Source organism: Phaseolus vulgaris, chromosome 10, assembly GCF_051622355.1.
Source record: "Phaseolus vulgaris cultivar YP4 chromosome 10, ASM5162235v1, whole genome shotgun sequence".
Lineage (NCBI taxonomy): Eukaryota > Viridiplantae > Streptophyta > Magnoliopsida > Fabales > Fabaceae > Phaseolus > Phaseolus vulgaris.
In genome coordinates, this window is record NC_143507.1 from 6,452,150 (window position 1) to 6,475,313 (window position 23,164).

General features: G+C 28.6%; 4 protein-coding genes across 4 annotated transcripts; 3 read left to right on the top strand and 1 right to left on the bottom strand.

Moving 5' to 3' along the window:
- Nucleotides 1-613: 613 nt before the first annotated feature.
- LOC150024179 (uncharacterized) lies at nt 614-3,352 on the bottom strand. The gene is made up of 4 exons (XM_090296836.1): nt 3,157-3,352; nt 2,882-3,040; nt 1,025-1,189; nt 614-899 (listed from the first exon to the last, which is right to left on the bottom strand). The coding sequence occupies exons 1-4, from the start codon at nt 3,281-3,283 to the stop codon at nt 826-828; spliced, it is 525 nt and encodes a 174-aa protein (XP_090152962.1). The 5' UTR covers nt 3,284-3,352; the 3' UTR covers nt 614-825.
- A 10,182-nt stretch (nt 3,353-13,534) lies between these two features.
- Nucleotides 13,535-15,634, top strand: LOC137819514 (uncharacterized). Its single transcript, XM_068623393.2, has 2 exons — nt 13,535-13,720; nt 15,166-15,634. The coding sequence occupies exons 1-2, from the start codon at nt 13,598-13,600 to the stop codon at nt 15,448-15,450; spliced, it is 408 nt and encodes a 135-aa protein (XP_068479494.2). The 5' UTR covers nt 13,535-13,597; the 3' UTR covers nt 15,451-15,634.
- A 2,448-nt stretch (nt 15,635-18,082) lies between these two features.
- LOC150024180 (uncharacterized) lies at nt 18,083-20,014 on the top strand. Its single transcript, XM_090296036.1, has one exon. It carries the CDS (start codon nt 18,083-18,085, stop codon nt 20,012-20,014), a length of 1,932 nt encoding a protein of 643 aa, XP_090152162.1.
- A 1,530-nt stretch (nt 20,015-21,544) lies between these two features.
- On the top strand, nt 21,545-23,164 carry LOC150024181 (uncharacterized). Its single transcript, XM_090296037.1, has 2 exons — nt 21,545-22,168; nt 22,646-23,164. The coding sequence occupies exons 1-2, from the start codon at nt 21,545-21,547 to the stop codon at nt 23,162-23,164; spliced, it is 1,143 nt and encodes a 380-aa protein (XP_090152163.1).

Genomic DNA, 23,164 nt, shown 5'->3' on the forward strand with positions numbered 1-23,164 from the left:
ATATAAAATACAATAACATGCTCTCAAGTAATATTTAAAATTTAATATAAAATATTATTTATCTAAGTATTTATATTTTCCTTGTGAAAACATTTTTTACTAGTTGTAGTTTGCATTTATCTAAAATTTGTAATAAGTCCATTGCAAACTTTTAATAAAATAAATATATTACACCAATATTCATAAATTATTAATTCTATAATATTATACATTAGCATAACTAAAAAAATAGTAAAAACTATGTCAAACATCTTAACGAAATCAAATATTTAAAAATAGTGGATTTTAAAAATAGTAAATTAAGATTTTTTAACACATTGTTAATTTGTGTGTAACTAGATATTTATAAATGGTTTGATAGTGAGGGACATTATAAACTCAACACAAAATTTCCTTACGAAAAATCTAAAAGATTATGATACAATCATCTAAAAAGTCAATATTAAAATTAACTAAACTTTCAAAATCAACTTTAAATATAAAATTTATACTATAAATTAGCTTTATATTTAGAAAACACAAAATCTCAAACAAAACATGTGAATTAATAAAACAAAATTTAAAATAATGCAATCCTTTCAATGAAGGTGACATTAAATTCTGAATCATTCATTATTCCGATTATTTTTTGTTCCTAAAAATAAAACTAAAACAAAACCATGTGAAGTTCACATTAATTAAACATGGTGTCAACTTCATCTAGAGAATGACACTGTTGTTGTCTACATCATCTTCTGAAAAAAAAGCATCTTCAAACTCATTTCTAGAGACATCTTCATACAATGGACACACATTAATGTTTATTGGTGACACATCACTCTTGTTTTAGTCCATCATTGATGCTTCATTGTCAACATATGAGGTGTTCAGATCAATGTCTCTTGGCATGATTGCACGTCCTAAAGAGATAAAAAAAAAGAGTGATGTTTAAAAGGTTAAATAAATGCATATAGAAGCTATGTTTCAACATGGCATAGAAAGAAAAAAGAAAGCAAAAATTAGTATTAAAAAAAAATTATAACACCTTGAATCAATTTGTCTCTTTCTTCTTCATTGCCTCCATTGTTTGAGACATGTTGGGTTCCACCATTTATCAGTCCTTTGTTTGATGCTTCGTTGTCATTGACAATGGAATCAATGTATGGAATGTTGAGATCAAGATCCAAAGGGAAGATTGAAAACTTTGTATCTAGTGAAAAGTACATAAAAAGAAATTGATATTATAAACATTATAAATCCATGCATGTGTTTTTTAGAAGGGAAATTTAATCTTTCAAAGAAAAAGTTTAATAATTTATTTTATGATAATTTTTCAATTTTTTTTAATATTGTAAATGTTCTCAATTTCATTTATGTTTTCATAAAAGTAATCAATGTAACTTTAATAAATTTATTATCATAATTATTACTTAGTGTCACATAATTACTTTTATTACCTGGTTAATTTTAATTAATAATATATCCGTTACGAGAAAATAATCAAATATCAATTAATTTAGAGATAAAAATAATTAATCATTTTATTAATTAAATTAATTTTTTTATAAAAGCTCTTGTGATCACTGTGAAACTTAGACATCTCAACTAAACTGACACCTAAAATATCAATAATCATTTGTCACCGCATTAAAAAAATATTATTAAAATAAATAAATAAATAAATAAAGGAAATACAAACAAATATGGGGGACTAGACTAAAACTCATATAAAAAACTTAAGAAAAGTGATACTTAGGTAATCTATACCTATTAATAAAAAAATATAAGAAAAGACTAATGAAATCCTGTTATACCAATGAAATTATTATCTAATGAATAAATCCTAAGTTAGCAAGTTTGTTAGCACATGCATTGTCTTCACAAAAAATGTCAAAAATCCTAAATCTGATTTTTCCAGAGTAATCAAAGTAATTGTTCCACCTACTATAAACTAAGACATTATTTATATCTAAAATAATTTTTTTTACTAATAAAAATTTATAAAGTAGTTTTTAAATTATATCTAACATTAGCTATCAAGATTTTAGTTACTAACCACTTTAGATTAACCACTTTAGATTTTAAATTAGTCTTTGATTATTGGTAATTAAATTAGAATCTAAATAATTAATAACTAAAACTTTATTAACAAATATTAGATATCAATTTAATTTTTTTTATTAAAAATATAAACTACTTTAAATTACAATAATTTTTCAATGTATAAAATAATATATAACTTAATCCGACTAATTATATTTTTTTCTAAATTAATTTATGTTTAATTATTTTTTAGTGATCATTTACTATTCATACCACGTCTTATTAGTATAACATTATTATCTTGTTTTTAAAATTATATTAATTTATTTTAAATTAATTTAGTAAAAGGATTAAATTAACTTGTTTTTAAAAGAAATAAAAAATAAATAAAGGAATATTCAAAATAATAAAATTAAATTAAAAAACCATCACAATTTTAAGATAAAAGAAGACTATTAAACTATAAAAATATATATTATAAGAAATGAGTACGAAAAGAATAAAACAAAATTATTTCTTTTATTCAATGCGAAAAAGCGATATAGAAAAATATCGTTTTTACACATCGTAAATTTCATTAAGTCATTCAAACTTGAAGAGAGAGGATAGAAACTATGAAATAAACTAGTTTTTTTTGTAAATTTTATTTTTCTCATCTATATAATAAATGTATAAATAATTTTGTAATTAAATCATTATTTATTATTTTTTTTAGATAAAAATATTTTACTTTATTTCCATCTCTGAACAAGTACATCTTCACTCATTTCATTTCCTCAAGTCTTCTTTTTATTTTGACATAGTTTATGAAATAAACATCAAACTAATTAGTGTAGAAAAGAGTTAAAAATGACACCACCTTGAGTTAATTTGTCACTATCTTCTTGATTTCCTCCATTGTTTGAATGATGTTGGGTTGCATGGTTCACAAATCCTTCATTGGAATCCACCATTGATGCTTCATTGTATGGGATGTTCAGATCAATATCCAAAGGCAAAATTGGAAATTTTGCATGCACTAAATGTATTCAAAAATTAGATATTCAAAAAGTGGATAAAGCATATACGAATTCCATTTGAAAAAAAGCACATAATTAATCAAAAGAAACTATAAATATTGAAAAGTTACAGCACCTTGATTGTTTGAATCATGTTGGTTTTCATGATTAAGCAGTGTTCTGTTAGAGTCCATGAGTGGTGTTACGATTTGAAGGGGATGAGAATTGTTGAAAGGAGCATTCAAATCAAGACCCGGAAGCATCTTCAAGAGGTAAAATCAATGGAGAAAGAGGAAAAAAAAGAGATTAAATTGAACTTGAGTTTTGTTGGTATCTGCCATCACCAACTTGTAGAAAAGTTTTGGAAGAGAGGGGAAAAGGAGATATTAATAGTAAATGAAGAAAGAGAAAAGAAATTAAAGTTTTTATTGTATATTACGGTGGCACGGGATTAGATGATATTTTGAATTATACAGGATTAGACGATATTTTGAATTTATAGACTGGTGGCACGGGATTAGACGATATTTTGAATTTATAAATTGTTTGAGATTTTGACACTACAATCATTAATCAAAATAGTTTTAGTGAGGTTTAGTTTTATATTACTTAGGATTAAAATATCTATCAAGTTATTTACACAATGTTGCAGTTTCTCTCGCTAAATATTTTTGAAAAATGTGTTTTCTGGGGTTTAAGGAAAAATCTTTCAGAATCTTTCTTAAATAACATGAGTTAAGAATCTCTGTAAAATACCATGAATTTTAAAACCTCCATAAAATAACATGAGTTTCAAAATTTTTGTAAAATACCACAAGTTTCACCATCTTCAGAAAATATCATGCTCTATAAAAATATGTATGGTGGCAAGAGATTGGGTGATATTTTGAAGTCATAGACTGTAGTGTTTGAAATTTTGATGCTACAATGATATTAAGGTTAATAACCTTTCATTATTAAACAATGTAGTTTAACTCATGAGGGTGAAAATTAAAAATTAGTATTTCAAAGCAATATATTAATCTTCTAGTTTAATATTTTGTGTCGCTAACTCTTACATGTTATATCAAATTGAGAATAAAATAGCCATTAATGTGCCATGTTAATAAACTAATTTTGCTATAAAAATACATTAAAAGATAAATTTTATTATATATTCATTTTTAATTTTAAAGTGTATAGAGACTAATTAAAAAGCAACATATATATTTTTAAAGTTTTGAAAGATTATTTATTTTTTTATATTAGTGATCAATGACTTTTTTTTAAAAAATAATTATAGTGAATAATTGAAGATTTTTTTTTAAATAAAACGTTTGAAACTAAACAATGTTAATATTTTGTAATTAGTGTATAAACTCCGTATATTTTATTATTAATTATATATAATATTTTCTATTAGAACATCTCCATTGTAAAGTTGATGACACATTTTTTTCATATATTTATTACTTTATTGTATATTGAAAATATTTATAAATTATAAGTTTTTAAATAATTATTTTAGATGTAATGAATTCAATAAATATAAATATATATATATATATATATAATTACTTTAGTTTTGTATTTTAAGTTACTTTGTCTTTATTTTGATCATAATTTTGTGCGTATATATTATTTTTGAATGATTCTAATTGCATTGAATTTTATATATTTAGAAATTTAAAATGGACATATGGTTTGTTAGACGTGGAGTTTTCAATTATTTTTTTATAATTTTTGAAAGTTGAGGTTGAATTTTTGTATACGAACTTAGAATAATGAGGATGAAAACCTACAACATTGTCAAGGAGTTATTAACACATAAGGATCTAATTGGGCTTTTGTCTATCTTTTGTAGACCCAATAAAAAGGACAACTCTAGGATAAGGAAATGTATAAAGTATTTTAGAGAAGATCTCCAAACCATGAAAGAATATTAAAGTCTTGGTAAGAGGACTACAAAACGACTGGAACTCAACTGGCTTCAATAAGACCAAATTAATATCTTTCTTGGTCAAGTTTTAGTTTAAATAATTGTATAAAGTTTAGGATTTTATTTGGGACCTTGTATTTAGGCTAATAGAAGAATGGATGTGTATTGTAAGGTGATTCACCACTTGGCATGGGAAGCATGGGCATGGCATGAAAAGCATGAATGTCCACATGACTCTTCCTCAATGGAAATGATCCCCACCAATTAAGAGGTGACATTTGTCAACCTCTCATTTGTGGGGAATATCTCAAATGAGAGGAAGACACTTGTCAACCTCCCATTTGAAAGGATCACGAGCATGAAACATGTGGCGTCACTTGTCACCTTGACAATGGAGAGCTTTTAAGTTTATTATTTTAGACATCCAAGTTTCCTATAAAAAAGAGTGCGCCTCTCTTTTATTTTTAAGATGATTTGAGTAAGAAATTTATGCCAAATTGTTGTTTCACTTGACTCAAGTTCACTCTATGTAAGTACCAATTTATGTGTCTAGCCTAGGACTTTTTAAAGTTGGCATCATCTCTTCTAATTCTCTACTTCCACAAATCAAATCCATCTTTCTAATATGAATTCTACCTTCACCCAACTTTTGCATTGCCTCCATTGAATCCACAAAACATTTCAAACTCCAAAGCAAGCAAGGATTCAAAACCAGGTTTACATCACTAGGGGTTACATGGAGTAGACGGTCCAACAACCCATCTGTTAAGACTAAATAGAAGAAAACACCTCAACAACATCAAGTGTAATGAAGATAAAGGTGTAGAAAGTGTTTGATGCGAATAACATATACTAAACGGTTTGAAGGAATTTGAGTTCATCAACAATAAAAAAACACCTATAATATATAAAAGTACTACATGAAACAATTATTGGTGTAAAACTATTAATCTAAAAGAAAACTTCCAAATCAATAAATAAACACTTAATAAAAGGAAACATATCACACTAGAATTAAACATATGCTCAACATCAAATTTTAGAATTAAGATAGAAAATCATCTTTATTTAGTTAGGAGTGTGAATCCTCACCATTTTATCAAGATTATTTCATTCTCAATACTTTAATTTTTATTTAGAACATACATTTAACTCAAGTAAACATATGGTTTCAAAAATTCAATTACAATGTTATTTAGTATATCTTTAATTTAGACTCAAACAAATATCTATGAGCATAAGAAACACAACAAAATTACTACCCTCAAGTCATCCTAAGGATGAAATGCTCTTATACCATTAAATGTAACATCTCTAGTTACCTTAACTAAATCATATATCATGCATGCAATTATCTAATTAAACATATACATATATACATATCAACCATAAAGTATTTCAAAATATACCTCTATTCATAGGGAATTGTGTTGAACAAGGTTTCTTTGATGATTTACAAATCTGGCTTTGAAGACTTGAAGAATCTGCTATTATAATTCAAGCTCATATGATTCTAAATCTCTTTTGAATATTTTGTTTTCTAAAACATGTGTTAATTTTAGTTAGTTATTTCATGTTTTAAATCAATTAAATTTTTTTGTTCAAACTGGTGACTATAACAAGTTTTCCAACTGGTTGATTTATCGTGATAACCGATTGAATTACATTTAGAGTTTTTGAAAGGATTTAAAAATTATTTGTTTTCTTTTTTCTTTTTTATAAAGCAAAAACAATCGGTTATTTCGATAAATGAACTGACATTTTATGTTCAGATTTATAACAGAAAAAGAAATCAATCAGTTTATTTTGAAAATCAATCAAGTGTTTTAAAAGAATTTTGTTATGGATTTAAAAATGCTTTTAATATATTTCATTTAATGATCAAACTATTATAACCTCTTTTATGCTTTGTTTGGATTAGGGAGTGAAAATGAGGGAGTGAATTTGAGATGATTTGAAGAGAAAGTGTAAAGAAAGTTAGGATGTTTGGATTAAGGTAGAGTGGAAAGTGTGGGGAAAGTAGATGAAAGTTTGTGAGTGATATGATGGATTGATTGAAATTGTATTTTTTTTTAATTGATAAAAATGTAAATTTACAAATTTATCCTTATATTTACAAAATTGTTAAAAATTAATTTTATTTATTTATAAATTATAATTATTTTTAATTAAAATTTACTTAAATATTTATAATTATAAATATTTGATAATAACTTATTTTTATATTAAATAACATTATTATTTTTATCTTTACTTTTTTTAATTAATAATTATTATATAAATTTATTTCTTTATTATTAAAAAATACATTTATAATAATTATTATTATTTATATTTATAATTTATTATATATATAATATAATTAATTATGTTATTTTATAATAATTATTTTTTATAATTTTAATTCTATTTTTTATATTTAAATTGTAATTCTACTTTAAATAAAAATTTGAATTTAAAATAAAAATGATAAAAAAGTAAATTAAAATTAATTAAATAAATATATACTTATACAACTTTTTTCGCGAAGAAAGTTTAGAACATCTAAAATTTTTCGATTTCTGTATTCTATTATATTTTATTGTTTCGATTTTTGTGTTTTCTACGAGAACAATAAAATTTCATTTTTCTTCGCTTTTCTTCGCCTCAATACAAACGAGACCTTAAAGTCTAAATAAAGACTGGTTTGTGATCATTTCAAAAAGAAGAAGAAAGTTTTATAAAAAACGTTTTTCAAGAGAAAGATAAAAAAGCTTTGAGAATCACGGTTGTCATCTTGGATCATTGCCTGTGTGTGAAGTAGGAATCTAGGTTTTTTGTTCCATTGTTCTACAACTTTATAAAGCCCAGGAGTACTCTATTTCTTTCTTTCAATATTGTATTAAACAATTTCAAAAAGTGGTTTTGGAAACTGTAGTTTTGGCTAAGAGTGTTGTGTGTTCTTGATGGGTTCAAGATCAATATTCTTGGTGTAATTTGTAATATGACTTTGATTGCTTAGTGGATTCTGAGTGGTTAGCTCAGGACTAGATGTACCTCTTGATTAAGAGTGAACTAGTATAATATTCTCTATGTGAATCTCTTTTTCCTTACTCTGAAAACTGCTATATAAATTGTTTTGTGTATTCTAATGCATTAAACAAGTAGTTGTTTCGATAAAAATATTGGTTTATATTTCTTAAGAACTATTAATCTACTAAATAAACCAGTTGAACATATAAATCAATTGATTGATTTAACTGATCTTTTCATTCTACTTCCAATCTTTGCAAAAGTCTTGCAAAAAAAATTCACCCCCATCTTCCAATCACAAATATGTAATTAATCAATTTTCATACACTATATTTTAACAAAGTAGTCACATGTTTATAAATAATTCATAATCAATATTACTCATGTCAGAAATCCACTGACCAACATACATAAATACTTGAATTTACATATGGAAGACACATGCCATTGACTTAGACTCAAAGATTTGTACCCGTCATACTACCCCACTGTGAAATCCACACATCCATGCACAAAATAATATTAGTGCCAATTCATCTCATATGACATGTTTAACTCATATGATCGGTCATACCAATTATCTTTCAAATCGCAAACTCAATCATATGAATCTCCTTCAACTCTCACAACTTGATAATCTTCATCTATATGATTCCAATATATCAGTAGACTCATGATATCTCATTCTATATGAATCCCTAATCAATGCACATTTAACAATCTCAACACAATATCTTATTTCAAGAAAATATTATGTCTCGATCACAATTTCATATGATTCATATTTCATATCACACTTAAGTAGACCATTTAATCACAAGGAATTTTATATTTTAAAACAATCCAAAGGTGGAAAAGAAAAATCACAAAAAATAATTGTTTCAACTACATATATAAATAAATAATTACATAAGATTTAATTAAAATAATAAACTATTATCCAATAGTATTCCAAATACAAATTTCAAAGTTTGAGTATTTTTTCTTAGCTTGAGGGAAAATAATCTAGCTTGAGCAAGAATGAGGCTAAGATCAAGCTTAGTTTGAGTACTACTTTCGTTTCAGCGAAAACTTCCTTGCTTGAGCAAAAATAGTCCTAAGAGTAAGCCAACTTTTTACTCTATTTTTTCTTGAGCGATAATCCTTCGGTTTGAGAAAAAATATACTCGAGAGCAAGGTAATTTTTTCTATATTCTCGCTTGAGAAAAAATCTTTCGCTTGAGCAAAAAAATCAGAAGAAACTTTATGAAATTTACTAGTTTTCAAGTTTTCACCCAAAAATCAGTACTCCAATTTTGTATTTTATGAAACATATAAATCAAAATTGCATCACCTTTCTTAGAAATGTACATGCACTCTATTTCAACTCATATATATATATATATATATATATATATATATATATATATATATATAACTTTTAAATCAATCTCAATCAAGCCATTCTAATTCACTCAACAATAAATCCTTCACATTCACATCCAAATCCTCAAACTTAGAGTTCTATTGAAAAGTAAAACTAACTCCCCTTATAGAAGTATACCTGCTCAAAAAGAGTTCCAACTTCTAAATAAAATAGGGATAATCTAACATGCACCATGGATTTTCGATCAATGATCCAAACATATCACTAGGACTTTGAACTAACAGAGACACATTTTTTATTTTAATAATAAAATATTCAAATACCATTTAAATTATACCACTTCTACTCTAAAATAATTTTCTAGATCCTTCCAACTCCCCTTACCTAGAGCAGTGTGCCTACTACCTAAACATTCCTTTGATAATTCTAGAGATCTAATGAGTGTCCTAGTAAATCGCTAAATGTCAATCCCTTCACCAATAATATATCTCTTATACAAATCATCCAAAAATGAGAAGAAAAGAATATAAAATTCTTAGTAAAAATTAAACTAGTTACCCAAATTAAAACTCTAATCGATTCACTTTGATCCTTATCTTGTTATAGAGGTGACAAAATAGACCAACTCGGTTCGTTTTACCAGGTCTGTTATTAACCCGCCAACTTATTTCTTCAATTTTTTATTTTTTAAATTTCTTTATATATATATAAATATATATTCTAAAAAACATATTTAATCATATAAATATTTTATAAATTTTTAATTGATTAATTAATATCTCTAATAGAATATTTTTTTTTGTATGTTAAACTATTCTATTAAAATTAACATTTGGAAGTTAATTCATAAGTTTTATGATTTAAGTTACAATATTATTACATATTTACATTATTCAAGTAATATAATATTAAAAAATAATTTTTAAACTATTTTTTATTTTAATTTTTAATGTAAAAAAAAGTAGGATGACCCAATACCTTCTAGCGTGGTAATTTGGAAAGAGACGAACTAAACCAAAATAGAGTGAAACATTGAAAACATTAACCCAACTCACCAAATTAAACCAATATTGTCAAAGATGTAATATAACAAAACAACAAAGTCTTAATTATTTTCTAAACTTATAGAATAACGAGTATTATTCTCTAAACTTATAGAAACTTCAACTAAATTAAGTTTTAAAAAAAATTATGAATATTTATATTTATATTTTATTATTTAAAATTTATCTTTCAAAATTTTAAGTTTTATTGTGACTACTCATTAACATCACGTTGAAAGATATTTGTAAATAATTTAATTTTACTTCTTAAAACTCCTTTTCATTGGAATTAATAGGATTTAAATAGAACTAGCATTTAATATATTTTTTATGTAGTTATCTAAACATTAAATAATTTCCTACCGTTTTCTTGAAACATGTGGTGGCAAATTAAAGAAATGTGTTGGCAAATTAAATAAATAGATTAATGAAATAAAATACATACTGATAGAGTTAATCTATGCCATTTTAAAAGAATTGTTAAATAAACTTACTCTCAGTTTAATTTTTAAATTAAATCTATTTCCTTTTCACATGTTAAAAATTTAGTTTTTGAAGAACTGAATTCTCAATGATAAATAATATTATCATATATTTTTTTTTCCAAATTTTCAAATAAAAAATTTAAAAAATCAGGTCGAAATTCAAATTCTTGAAGATTTTTTTAGAAGCTGAATTTTTACTTTAAAAAAAACAAAATTGGGAAAACAGAAAATGAGATTGTTTTACATTTAGAATTGAAATAAGAATAGATTTATTTAGGTAAATTTTTGTTTTAAAATGGGTTTATTTTGGTGAAAAAATTCTAATTAACCTTTAAAGGAAATATTTTAATATATATAAGTGAATTTTAATTTAAATTTATTTTGGTTTAAAACTAAACAGTTTTGGGCCTATAGTTGATAATTTTAATTTCAAATTCTTGAATTCGTATATTGTAAAAAATGTAATAAGTTAAGTTAGTTATAATTTTAAAATTTTATATGTTCACAGTTCATAAATAAAACTATTCAAATAAGAAATACTAAATTTATTTTTCCAAAACATAATATTATGTTATAAAACTCTTTAATTTTTTTTATCACATTTGACTATTTGATAATGTAAGGTAATGTAATTTTTGTATAAGATTAGATGATCTGAAATACTTTCCATTTTTTTATTTTTTTATTGTTGATAAAAAAAATATTTGATTATTTGATTTCATATATTATTGTAAACATTTATATTTTATATTAGAATATGCTTGAGATTTATTTACCGATACTACAATTCCACGCCTTTATTTTAAACATTTATATTTAGTGAGAAAATAAAATTTATCAATTGTAAGTATTTAAAGAAAATACTAAGTAGAAAAATAAATTTTAAATTTATAAAATTTATAAAAGACGCATGCCCCACACTTATATGAAAGTATGTATTAAAGTTTTTTATTTAATTAACTATAAAAATTAAATAAACATAATAAATAAATAATTATTACAAATTTAATGTATGCATTAAAATAAAATATTAAAGGGAAAAACAATGTTGTTTATTTAAGTACTTCATTTAATGATTTTGATACAATTTAAATACAGGTAGCGTTTAATATATTACTCTCCTTTTTAATTGTCAGTTATCTCATAAAAAAATGATTCATTTTATTTATTTTTCAAATTTAAAATAATATTTTTTATCGTACTCTTAATTTAATTAGTGTGGAGAAAACTAAATTAAATATGATAACAAAGAGAGAAAAATATAATAATACGTATATTAAACTAAGAAAACTTAAAAAATTATAATATGTAATTTAATTAAAATTTATTAAAAATAAAAACATTAAATAATTTTTATTAAAAAAACCTTAAATAACGATAACCTTCTTCAAGTAATTTAGAAAATAAAATCTTATAGAAGTTATAGTAAGGCCTGTTTAGTCCTTTAAAAAACCAGAAAAAAGGTAAAAAAGAAACAGTAAATATATACATTAAATTAATAATAAGAAAATGAAAATTTTCTTATTTAAAATATTAAAAAAATATACTTATTTATCATTTAAAAATTCAATATCACATTAATTACTATTAATTATACTTTTATGTATCATTTAAAAAATTCAATATCACATATTAAGGTTTATTAATTACTATGAATTACTATTAATTACATATACAATTTTGGTATTAGATAAAAAAACAATAATTGTACAAATATTTTATTAAAATGAAATTAAATTTTATGACAGTTGAAGTGGGAGGGAATAAATAATCTATGACAGTTAATGAATACGCATGTAAACTTCAAAGAGAAAACGTTACTTATAACATATTAAAAATAATAATAAATAAAATGCTTATTAATTTTTTGAAGCCTACATTAAAAGAAAATATTAAAAGCAAAACAGTAAAACATATTAAATGAAAAAAAAAATATTAAAGGAAAACAAGTAATTCATATTAAATGAACCAAAATATTAAAGGAAAAGATAAAACATTAAATGGTAAAATTAATGAATTATCTTTTTCAAGTATTATCTTTTGATCTTCTTACACCACCATTTAAGTTTTTAATAACATATTTAGACTATCTTATTAGTAAGTATTTCTGATAATTTATACTAATTCTAATAATTTTATAATTTTTTTATTTTCTAGTTTGTACCAATTTTTTGTTTTATTTTTTTTTCAATTTTTTTAAGTTAAGAAATAATTTTGGATAGTCTAATAATTCCACGTCAAAAGTAAGATCAATAACATTTTAAATATATATTTTCTCTAAAGTTATCGAAATATTTTTTTTAAAATTATAATTAAACTTAATTTTAATACAAATAATATGTTAAATATGATAATTTAAGTAGGAATATCATAGGAATTTGAAATCAGAACCGATATCAAATAAATAATTAATTTTTTTAAATAAGTTGATATAATTGGCAATATTCTTATAAAAGGAAAAAAGCAATTAATTAAAATAATTAAAAAGGAAAAAAAAAAGATGGGTCCACACCACGGGTTTCACTTTCTTTTTGTACGAATTTGAGGAAGAAAATAGAGAAAACAAAGTCCACCAATTCCCGAAAATGACACTGTGTTTCAACACACTTTCCTTACAAAACAAAAGCTTTTTCACACTCTTTTACTTCTCTTTTGCCTCTTATATAATGAGGTTCTAGCTGTTTTCATTTCTTCATTCTCATTTCTCTCTCTCTCTGTCTGTTCATCTTTTTCATTCTGTCTCCTCTCAAAACATGACTGGTGTTTCTGAACAAGAAGCTGTTTCTCTTGACCAGCTTAAGCAGCTTATGAGTGAATTTGCCAAGGAGAGGGATTGGGAGCAGTTTCATAGCCCAAGGAACCTCCTTTTGGCTTTGGTATGCTTTCTTTTCTTCTACTTCTCACTCCACTTTGCATCAACATTGTTTCCTTCTGTCATTTTTCAACCCACCCATGTCAATTTTTTTAATTTTTCAACCCACCCATGTCAAATTTTTTACCTTTTCTTAAGCTTATTTTGTTGGGGTGTTCACTTTGTGTTATAGCCAAGGAAAGGTCATGTTTTTGTTGTTTTTTTTACTTTTTTCTTCATCATGGGTGTTTGTGCACTGACCCAGAGGATGTTTGTTATTCTCTTTCATGCATTTGGGTTGGGAACATTGAAATTTTCTTAAAGTTGGTTTCTTTTGATGTTGTTTTCTTCATCAGGGGTGTTTGAACATTGGTTTGGGAACATGGTTTTTATCTTCTTCTTAAAGTTGGTTCCTTTTCTCTTGTGTTCTTCATCACGGGTGTCCTTTTAATCACTTTTATTCTTCATCTTGTGTTTTTGCATGTTGACCCAGCAGATGATGCTTGTGATCTTTATTTCTGCATTTGGAAAACATTGCATATATTCTCATAAAGTTTGCACCTTTTAATCTCATTCACAATTTTTATTTTTTTCATTCTATGCATTGGTGCATATATTCCAGGTTAAAAGATTTATTAGAGTGGTTATGGACATGGAAAATTGTTTCTTTTTCACTAGTGAGATTTTACATAGTAGAAAGGTGGTGACAAAGGCTTGAAATTGAAGATTTATTATTTCATTATAATAATAATTTTTTTTCTATTTTTAGCAAATTAAATAAAATATATTTTACCTCTTTCTTTAAAAATTTCGTTTTATATTTGCCAAGATTAGTAAAATTACACTTTGCAAGCTATCACACTAATAACATATAAGATGACACCCACACAAAATATATTCTTTGCCCTTTACAAATGATGCATTGGTGTGTCAAAAAGACTAATGGAATATTAGGCAAGAGAAAAATATGAACAATAATGTGTTTTTCTTATATTTAAATAAAATTTTGGACTCTCTTGAATGTTGAAGCTGCATTTTTGTCTTTATATTTTAAATTTGAGACATTTCAAATTTTTATTTTAAATTTTTTGTAATTTTAGTTAATCCCATGTCTTTTTTAATATTTATTTCTTACATCTTAATTAATTAAGCCATTGTTATGGTATTTTAGAATATAATTGAATCAAGAAAATGAACTACATACCAAAATGAGAGATGGATTGAAAGTGTAATTTTTTTAACAATAAAATTATTGTTTCAACATATGGGAAGCCAAAATTTTATTTTTTAAATGTTTTTCTTTCTTTGATCTCATGGAAATTGTAAAGAAATCAAAAAATGATTTTTAGAAATAAAGTTTTGATTTTTTTTATCCACTTCTTTTTTTTTTTTACCAATTCCACTCCTTTGTTCCAAAAAAGGGTAAGTTTGATCTTATATTTTTTTGTTCACTTTGTAATGATTCCACAGGTGGGTGAAGTGGGAGAATTATCTGAGATATTTCAGTGGAAAGGAGAGGTTCCAAAGGGTCTTCCAGATTGGAAAGAAGAGGAAAAGGTTCATGTTGGAGAAGAGCTTTCAGATGTTTTGCTTTATCTTGTGAGGCTTTCTGACATGTGTGGTGTTGATCTTGGGAAAGCTGCTTTGAGAAAGGTTGAACTCAATGCCATAAAATACCCTAAAAAGGTTTCTGAGAAAGACCCTTCAAGCACCACCAAAGATCATGCAAATTCAGAACCTGCTTTATCATCATGATCATCCATTACTGCTTTATCATGGATATTGTTTTGCTGATTTAAGGGGAACAGTGGGAAAGTTTTGGTATATGTTCTTCTATAAAGGGTGGAGGCTATTATTGTTGGATTGGTTTTGTACTAGGCTCATTTATTCTCTCCCCTTTCCCATTTTTAATTAATATTCATGTCTGTTTTTCTTTTCACCATGTTTTAAGACAATTCAACCTTTTTTTTTCTTTATAATTTCACTCCATTAGGAATTACCTTGACTGATCTTCATATTACATTATAATTACATGTTAATGCATTGAAATACAGAATGCAAAAATGATAACCTTTAAACTAGGCTAAAACAAAAGAGCTTCTTTGAAAACCCTTTTGAAAATAGAGGAATATATGTTTAGAATAAGTTCTTTTCAATTCAACGACATTCTTTTAGTTCAAGGAAAAAAATATTAAGAATTTAAACTTATTCTCTCAAGTTGACCAAACACTTTAATAATTTTACTCTCTTTTTTCTCAGTTTCTTTTTTAACTTTCTGAGGGTTCCAAAGAAACACTTTGCAGGGATTTTGGTTTTTGCACATCTCTCAATGTCCATTTGTAATGACATAGATTTGTCATTTGCTTTATCCTTATCTGCTTCGACACATCAATTAGTTGTATGTGTTGTCTAACGTTCCTAAACTCCAAAACGTGTCAAAACGTTTTCACTGTCATGTTTGGTTTTCACGTTTTCTCTTCATCCATCTCAATCAATCTCATCTTTTATCATTTGGACCACTGTATAATTTTTTTAAGTACTTCAAATTTCCTTAAAATTTTGATTTATTTTGATTTGAAAGAGAGAAAAAGGTCATATTACGTGACTGAGGTAAGAACGAGTGATTGAGGTAAGAACGAGCGATTGAATGAGTTTGGGAAATAACGAAGGTAGTTTTGAGTTTTTGAAAGATTTTTTAGAACAAGTAATCCGAAAACATTTATGTGTAAGTTTATACGTGATTGAAGTAAAGATGAGTGATTGAATGAGTTTGAGAAATGACTTGCCTTCTTTCCTTGTGTTTTGGCCAAAAATTGGGATTGGGCTCTACATTGAGCTTTGCTTCATCTCTTCTTCTTTCTTCCTTTGTCAAACCATATAGTTTCTTTTAGGGTTAAATGGATTACACATTGCCTTAATTAAACCTAGGTAGGTTAATGATACTATTTTAACCTAAGTGAAAATAAATCATAGAAATTAAAAGAAAATTAAAAAATGAAAGAAAATATAATTAAAGTAAATTCTAATTTAAAAACTACAACCAAATTAATTTTTATTCTAAAACTACAAATAAATATTCTTACTTTTAACAAAGATTATTTTCATCCATGAATTTATCACAAAGGTTGTGACCTTACAAGTTGAAAAGGATGTTGCTTCACAACAAGCCCTAATTGCTAGTCTTTTGGACATTTTGACTATTCTTTCTGTCTTTTGGACATTTTGACCATTTTTCCTTCTGATTAGGTCAACATTTTTCTAAGCATCCTCTTCTTTGTCTATATATCATTAAACGATACTAACATAACCATACCTTAGGTCTTCATCCTAAAGGGATTTTGACAACTTCACATTCAACATATCCTTAAAAATAAAGTCATCATCTACCTTCCTAATCTATACATAAGCTTGATGACTTTTCTACGACACGTGCACCGTGTTGTCAAAAGTAATAATTTGTCCCTAAGGACGGATATCAAACCCATAAGAAACAATTGAATAATTAAGTAAAAGATTCACTAAATAGGAAACAAAATAATAAAGTTTGTTGGAGTTTGTTATATTTGCAATGATTAATAAGAAAACAAGTCAAAGAGTTTGTTGCTTCAATTGGGAAAATAAGGATTGGGGTTCATCCTTCTTACTCTTTTTTTATTTATTAACATGATAATATTTTATCCATTGATTGATATTGATGTCCGTATAAAAATAATTTATATTGATTCCTCTCATAAAATTATTAATGAGTCTCCTAAATATTGATTCCTCACATATGTATTAAACCTTCTAATCATTAGGATCAAACGTTGATAGCAGTTAATGTACTGGTAGGCTAAAACTGAGAGGTTCAAGCCGAGAACTACATAGTAAACAACTAAGAGATGATAGGTTAAAACCGAGAGGTTTAGACCGAAAGCGAAAAAGACATATAAAAGAATAAAACAAAAATATAAATATTATATAAAAATAAGAGCCCAATTAGATAAAAACTTACAAGAGGGGTGCACAAATAATAAAAAAGGTGTAGAAAGAAAGCCCAAGAGTAAAGGGGAAAACCCATTAAAGAAACCTTATAAATAGGAGTTCGGAGTAAGAAAAAGGTAAGAGTGATTTTATTTGATGAATATTAAACCATTTCTGACTTTGGCATCGGAGCGACTTGCAGGTACCCCCCCACTTGTCGTGAGGAGAAGCCGAGAGCACCTGCCGTGAGGAGAAGCCGAGAGCACCTGTCGTGAAGAGAAACCAAGTGTCCAGCCCAAGATTGAAAGATTTGCATGAAGAATTAATCTTGTTAACCTATTTCGAGTGTTCTTGGTCCCTGTTGTAAGAACATTTTGGCGCCCACCGTGGGGCCGAGAAGTAATTGAAAAGGGTTAAAGACAAGATGGACCAAAGAGGAGAACAAGGTGGAGAACAGGAAGATAATGTTAATATGCCAATGGCAATGTTGGTGCAACTACAAAAAGAGTTTGAGATGTTAAAAAAGAATAATGAGGAAGAACTAAGCATGTTGAGAGCCGAAAATGCACACATGAGGAGAAAATTGCAGGTAGATACAGTTCTGAATTCGTCCTTTGAAACTGTCCAACCTAGAGTACAGATGAATGAAAGACTTCATCACAACGAAAGCTCCCAGACCAAAAGAAGATTGCTTGAAACCTCTGGGGTTTTTTCAGGAGCATCCTCCAGAAAGCATCCGTTCTATGACGTTATAGTTGATACTCCGTTACCTGACAATTGGAAAAATTTGACAATTGACAAATACGATGGAAGCACAGACCCTGATGAACACATTACAATATATACTACTCAGATAAGCTTGTATACATGGAATGATGCCATTATGTGTAGAGTGTTCCCTACGAAGCTGAAAGGAGCAACATTGAGTTGGTTCACGCGCCTCCCACCTTTGAGCATTGATTGTTTCGATACACTGGTGGGAAAGTTTGGTGCTCAATTTGCAACTAGTCGCCCTCATCATTTAACATCAATTGCTTTGGTGAACATAAGACAAGAGAAAGGGGAGTCATTAAGAATGTTCATGGAACGCTTCGGAAAAGTTGCCTTAGGTATTCGAAATCTTAGCCCAGAGGTTACCATGCACCATATGATAACAGCATTGAAGCCGGGATCATTTGCCGATAGCCTCTGCAAAAAGCCTGCAACCAATTTGGATGAACTAAGGCAGCGAGCCTCGAAATTCATGCAGATGGAAGAGCTAAGAGAGTTCCGAAACCAAGTGAGGATCGATGGAAGTGAACGGAGGGGGATGGAAAGAGAAGGCGAACCTACAGTCAGAAGAGCCCGAGAAGAGTTCAGAAGTCGAAAATTCCAACAATATACACCTTTGAATACAAATAGAGCAAGAGTTTTGCAAGAAGCCATGGCAGCAGAAATAATACCACCACCAAGAAAAGCAAGAACACCAGAAAGGGCAGATCATACCAGGCGGTGTGAGTATCATAAAAATCATGGCCATCATACAGAAGAGTGCATCGGGTTGAAAGATAGGATTGAAGAATTGATCCAAGCAGGACAGTTGAAACGCTTCATCCAAGTTGGAAATGCGAAAACAAGATTAAGTCCTAAAAAAGTGTTGAAAAGGAGAGAAATAGGACAAAGAAGAGTGGAAGGATATGAGAGAAGAGAAGATAGAAGAGTCGAAAAAAGAGAGGATAGGAGGGAGGGAAGGCCAGAACGAAGAGGTGATAGGTTTTATCAAAACACCCAGTCGGTTAGGCGAAGTAGAGAACGAAGTCTGGGAAGGCCGGTCAGAGGATTCATAAATACAATTTCAGGGGGTTTCTCCGGCAAAGAATCTTCATCAGGAAGAAAACAACACTGGAGAAGTATCAGAACCATTAATCACATTTTTAAAAAAAGAACTTTGCCACCAATGCTTTTCACAGATGAAGACTTTCAAGAAATCGATCCCGATCATGATGATCCTATGGTGATAACAGTAGAGATAGCCGAGTATGCTGTCATGAAAACCTTGGTTGATCAAGGGAGTTCAGTTGATATTTTGTTTTGGGATACTTTCAAAAGATTGCACTTGAGAGAAGAAGATATTGTACCTTTCCGGGAACAAATTATTGGCTTCTCGGGCGAAAGAGTCACCACCAAAGGATATGTTGATTTAATGACAACATTCGGCAAAGCCAGTAAGACGAAAAAGATCAAAATCAGGTACTTGGTGGTGGACGCTTCCACATCATATAATGTATTGTTAGGGCGATCTTCTCTGAATAAGTTGGGAGCAATAGTTTCAACACCACATCTAGCAATGAAATTCCAACGGAGAAGGGGGAGATAGCCACGATATATGTCAATCAAAAAGATGCTCGGGAATGTTATGCAACAGGCTTAAAGATGAATTTAAAAACAAATAGAGATACTGAAAAGAATGGTGGCGATGGCAGACTTGGACCCCAGGTTGAATGATGAGAGGTTGGAACCGAAAGAAGAGACAACAGCTATAGTATTGGGTCGGGACGAGAAGCAATGCACTTACATAGTGGAAGTTTGCCCGAAGAATTGTTAGATAAACTTATCACATTGTTACGCAACAATAAAGACCTGTTTGCTTGGAAACCATCTGATATACCTGGAATCAATCCGGAAGTAATTTGTCACAAATTGTCGGTATGTCGAGAAGCGAGACCGATATCTCAAAAACGAAGAAAGTTGGGTGAAGAAAGGAGAAAAGCAGCAACTGAAGAAACCGAGAAGTTAATGCAAGCTGGTTTCATTAAGGAAGCTCAGTACACAACATGGTTGTCCAATGTAGTGCTAGTCAAAAAACCGAATGGAAAATGGAGAATGTGTACTGATTATACAGACTTGAATAAAGCTTGTCCGAAAGATACATATCCATTACCCAACATAGACCGATTGGTAGATGGGGCGTCTGGACAAGAAATGATGAGCTTTCTCGATGCCTATTCAGGGTATAACCAAATACAAATGTATGAGCCGGATGTTCCAAAAACAGCTTTTACCACAGATACTGCCAATTATTGTTATAAAGTCATGCTTTTCGGCTTGAAGAATGCTGGAGCAACATATCAAAGACTCATGGATAAAGTATTCAAAAATCAAATTGGGAAAAACATGGAAGTATATGTGGATGATATGGTTGTGAAGTCAGAGGAAGTAGAAAAGCATTTGGGAGACCTGGAGGAAGTGTTCGCACAAATAAGAGAATACAATATTCGTCTTAATCCGGAAAAATGTGTTTTTGGTGTGAAAGGTGGAAAGTTTTTGGGCTTCATGTTAACAAACAGAGGTATCGAAGCAAATCCTGATAAATGTGAGGCAATAATGAAGATGGGAAGTCCAAAGAATTTGAAGGAGGTACAAAGGCTGGTAGGGAAGCTGAATTCATTGTCAAGATTTTTACCAATACTGGCCGAGAGAACCAAGCCGATAGTTAACTTGTTGAAAAAATCTGAAACCTTTGAGTGGAGTGACCAATGTGAGCAATCCTTTACTCAGATCAAAAGCATAATAGCCGAACCACCAATTTTAGTTAAACCTGTGTCAACCCAACCCATCATAGTTTACCTGGCAACTTCAAATGAGGCCATAGGAGCAGCTTTAATACAAGAAAATCCAGAACAGAAACCGATATATTTTGGTAGCAGATCCCTTCAAAACGCCGAAACCAGATATCCCAAGGTTGAAAAAGTCGCCTTAACATTAGTGTATGCTGCAAGATTTCATTATCCAAATGCCCACAACAACGCAACCGGAGCAGTGGACATTATATGTAGATGGTGCGTCAAGCAAAAGAGGAAGCGGAGCAGGGATAGTACTTGAAGGACCAGATAACTTCCAAGTAGAAATGGCGCTCAGGTTTGAATTCAGAACATCCAATAACCAAGCCGAATATGAAGCTCTTGTTGCAGGGTTACTATTAGCCCGAGACATGGGAGTTGAAAATGTCATTTGCAAGAGTGACTCTCAACTTTCAATAGGACAGCTGCAAGGAGAGTATCAGGTAAAAGATCCATTATTGATGAAATATTACCATAAAGTATTGAATATTATGCAATGTTTTAATAAGGCCGAAATGAAATATATTCCGAGAGAGTTAAATATGAAAGCAGACTCATTATCCAAGTTAGCAAGCCAACAACGACAAGGGCAATATAACTCAATCATACAACAAACCCTCAATCAGCCAACAGTCAGTTTAGAAGAATGCCTCAATGTTGCAATTTCCAAAGATGAATGGATAAAGACATACATAGAAGTAATAAAAGGCCAAGAACAAGGAGTTGAACCAGATGCAAAAACGGCAAAGAAAGTAGCCAGTTTTGTGTTAATTGGTGATGAACTATACAAAAGGGGATATTCCATGCCTTTGTTAAAATGTCTTTCAAAAGAACAAGCCGAATATGTAATCAAAGAACTCCATGAAGGGATTTGTGGACTACATTGTGGAGCTCGAACAATGGCAACAAAGGTTTGTAGGGCTGGTTACTATTGGCCAACGATCCGAGAAGATTGTGAACTTTATGTTAAAGCATGCAAAAAATGTCAAGAATTTGGAAGCTTAAATCATATACCAGCGCAAGAGTTGCAAGGAATTATTTCCCCTTGGCCATTTGCAAAATGGGGAATTGATATCCTTGGTCCATTCCCACTCGGACGAGGACAAACCAAGTTCATGATAGTGGCCGTCGATTACTTTACAAAATGGATAGAAGCGGAAGCATTAACTAAGATAACAACTTAGCAGGTCCAATCGTTTGTTTGGAAAAATATAATATGTCGATTCGGAATCCCACACACCATTATAACTGACAATGGCCGACAATTCATTGACAAAAAACTTATGGAATTTTATGCAGATTTGAGAATCAAGTCAACAAACACTTCAGTTGAATATCCGCAAACAAATGGATAAGCTGAAGCTGCAAAAAAAGTTATTCTCGGACAGTTAAAGAAAAGGTTAGGAAGCGCTAAAGGTTTATGGGCCGAAAAGTTACCAGAGATATTATGGGCATACAGGTGCACACCACAAACATCAACTGGAGAAACACCATTCAATCTCACTTATGGAACGGATGCAATGTTACCAGTGGAAGTTACTGAACCAACATTACGAAGGCAAATGGAAGATTGGAATATCAACAATGAATGTTTAAGGACTGACCTTGATCTTATTGAAGAACTTAGGGAACGAGCAAAGATAAAGGAAGCAACAGTAAAAAGAAGAGCAATGAAGAGGTTTAATGCAAAAGTAAAATTAAGAGGCTTCAAGGAAGGGGATTTGGTTTGGAGAATGCGAACTGATACTCGAAAAGATCCACGACATGGAAAGTTAGCATCTAATTGGGAGGGACCCTTCAGAATAATGGAAAATTTACACAATGGAGTATATAGATTAGAAACTCTGGAAGAAAAAGCAATACCAAATACATGGAATGCAAGCCATTTAAAGTTCTATTTTAGTTGA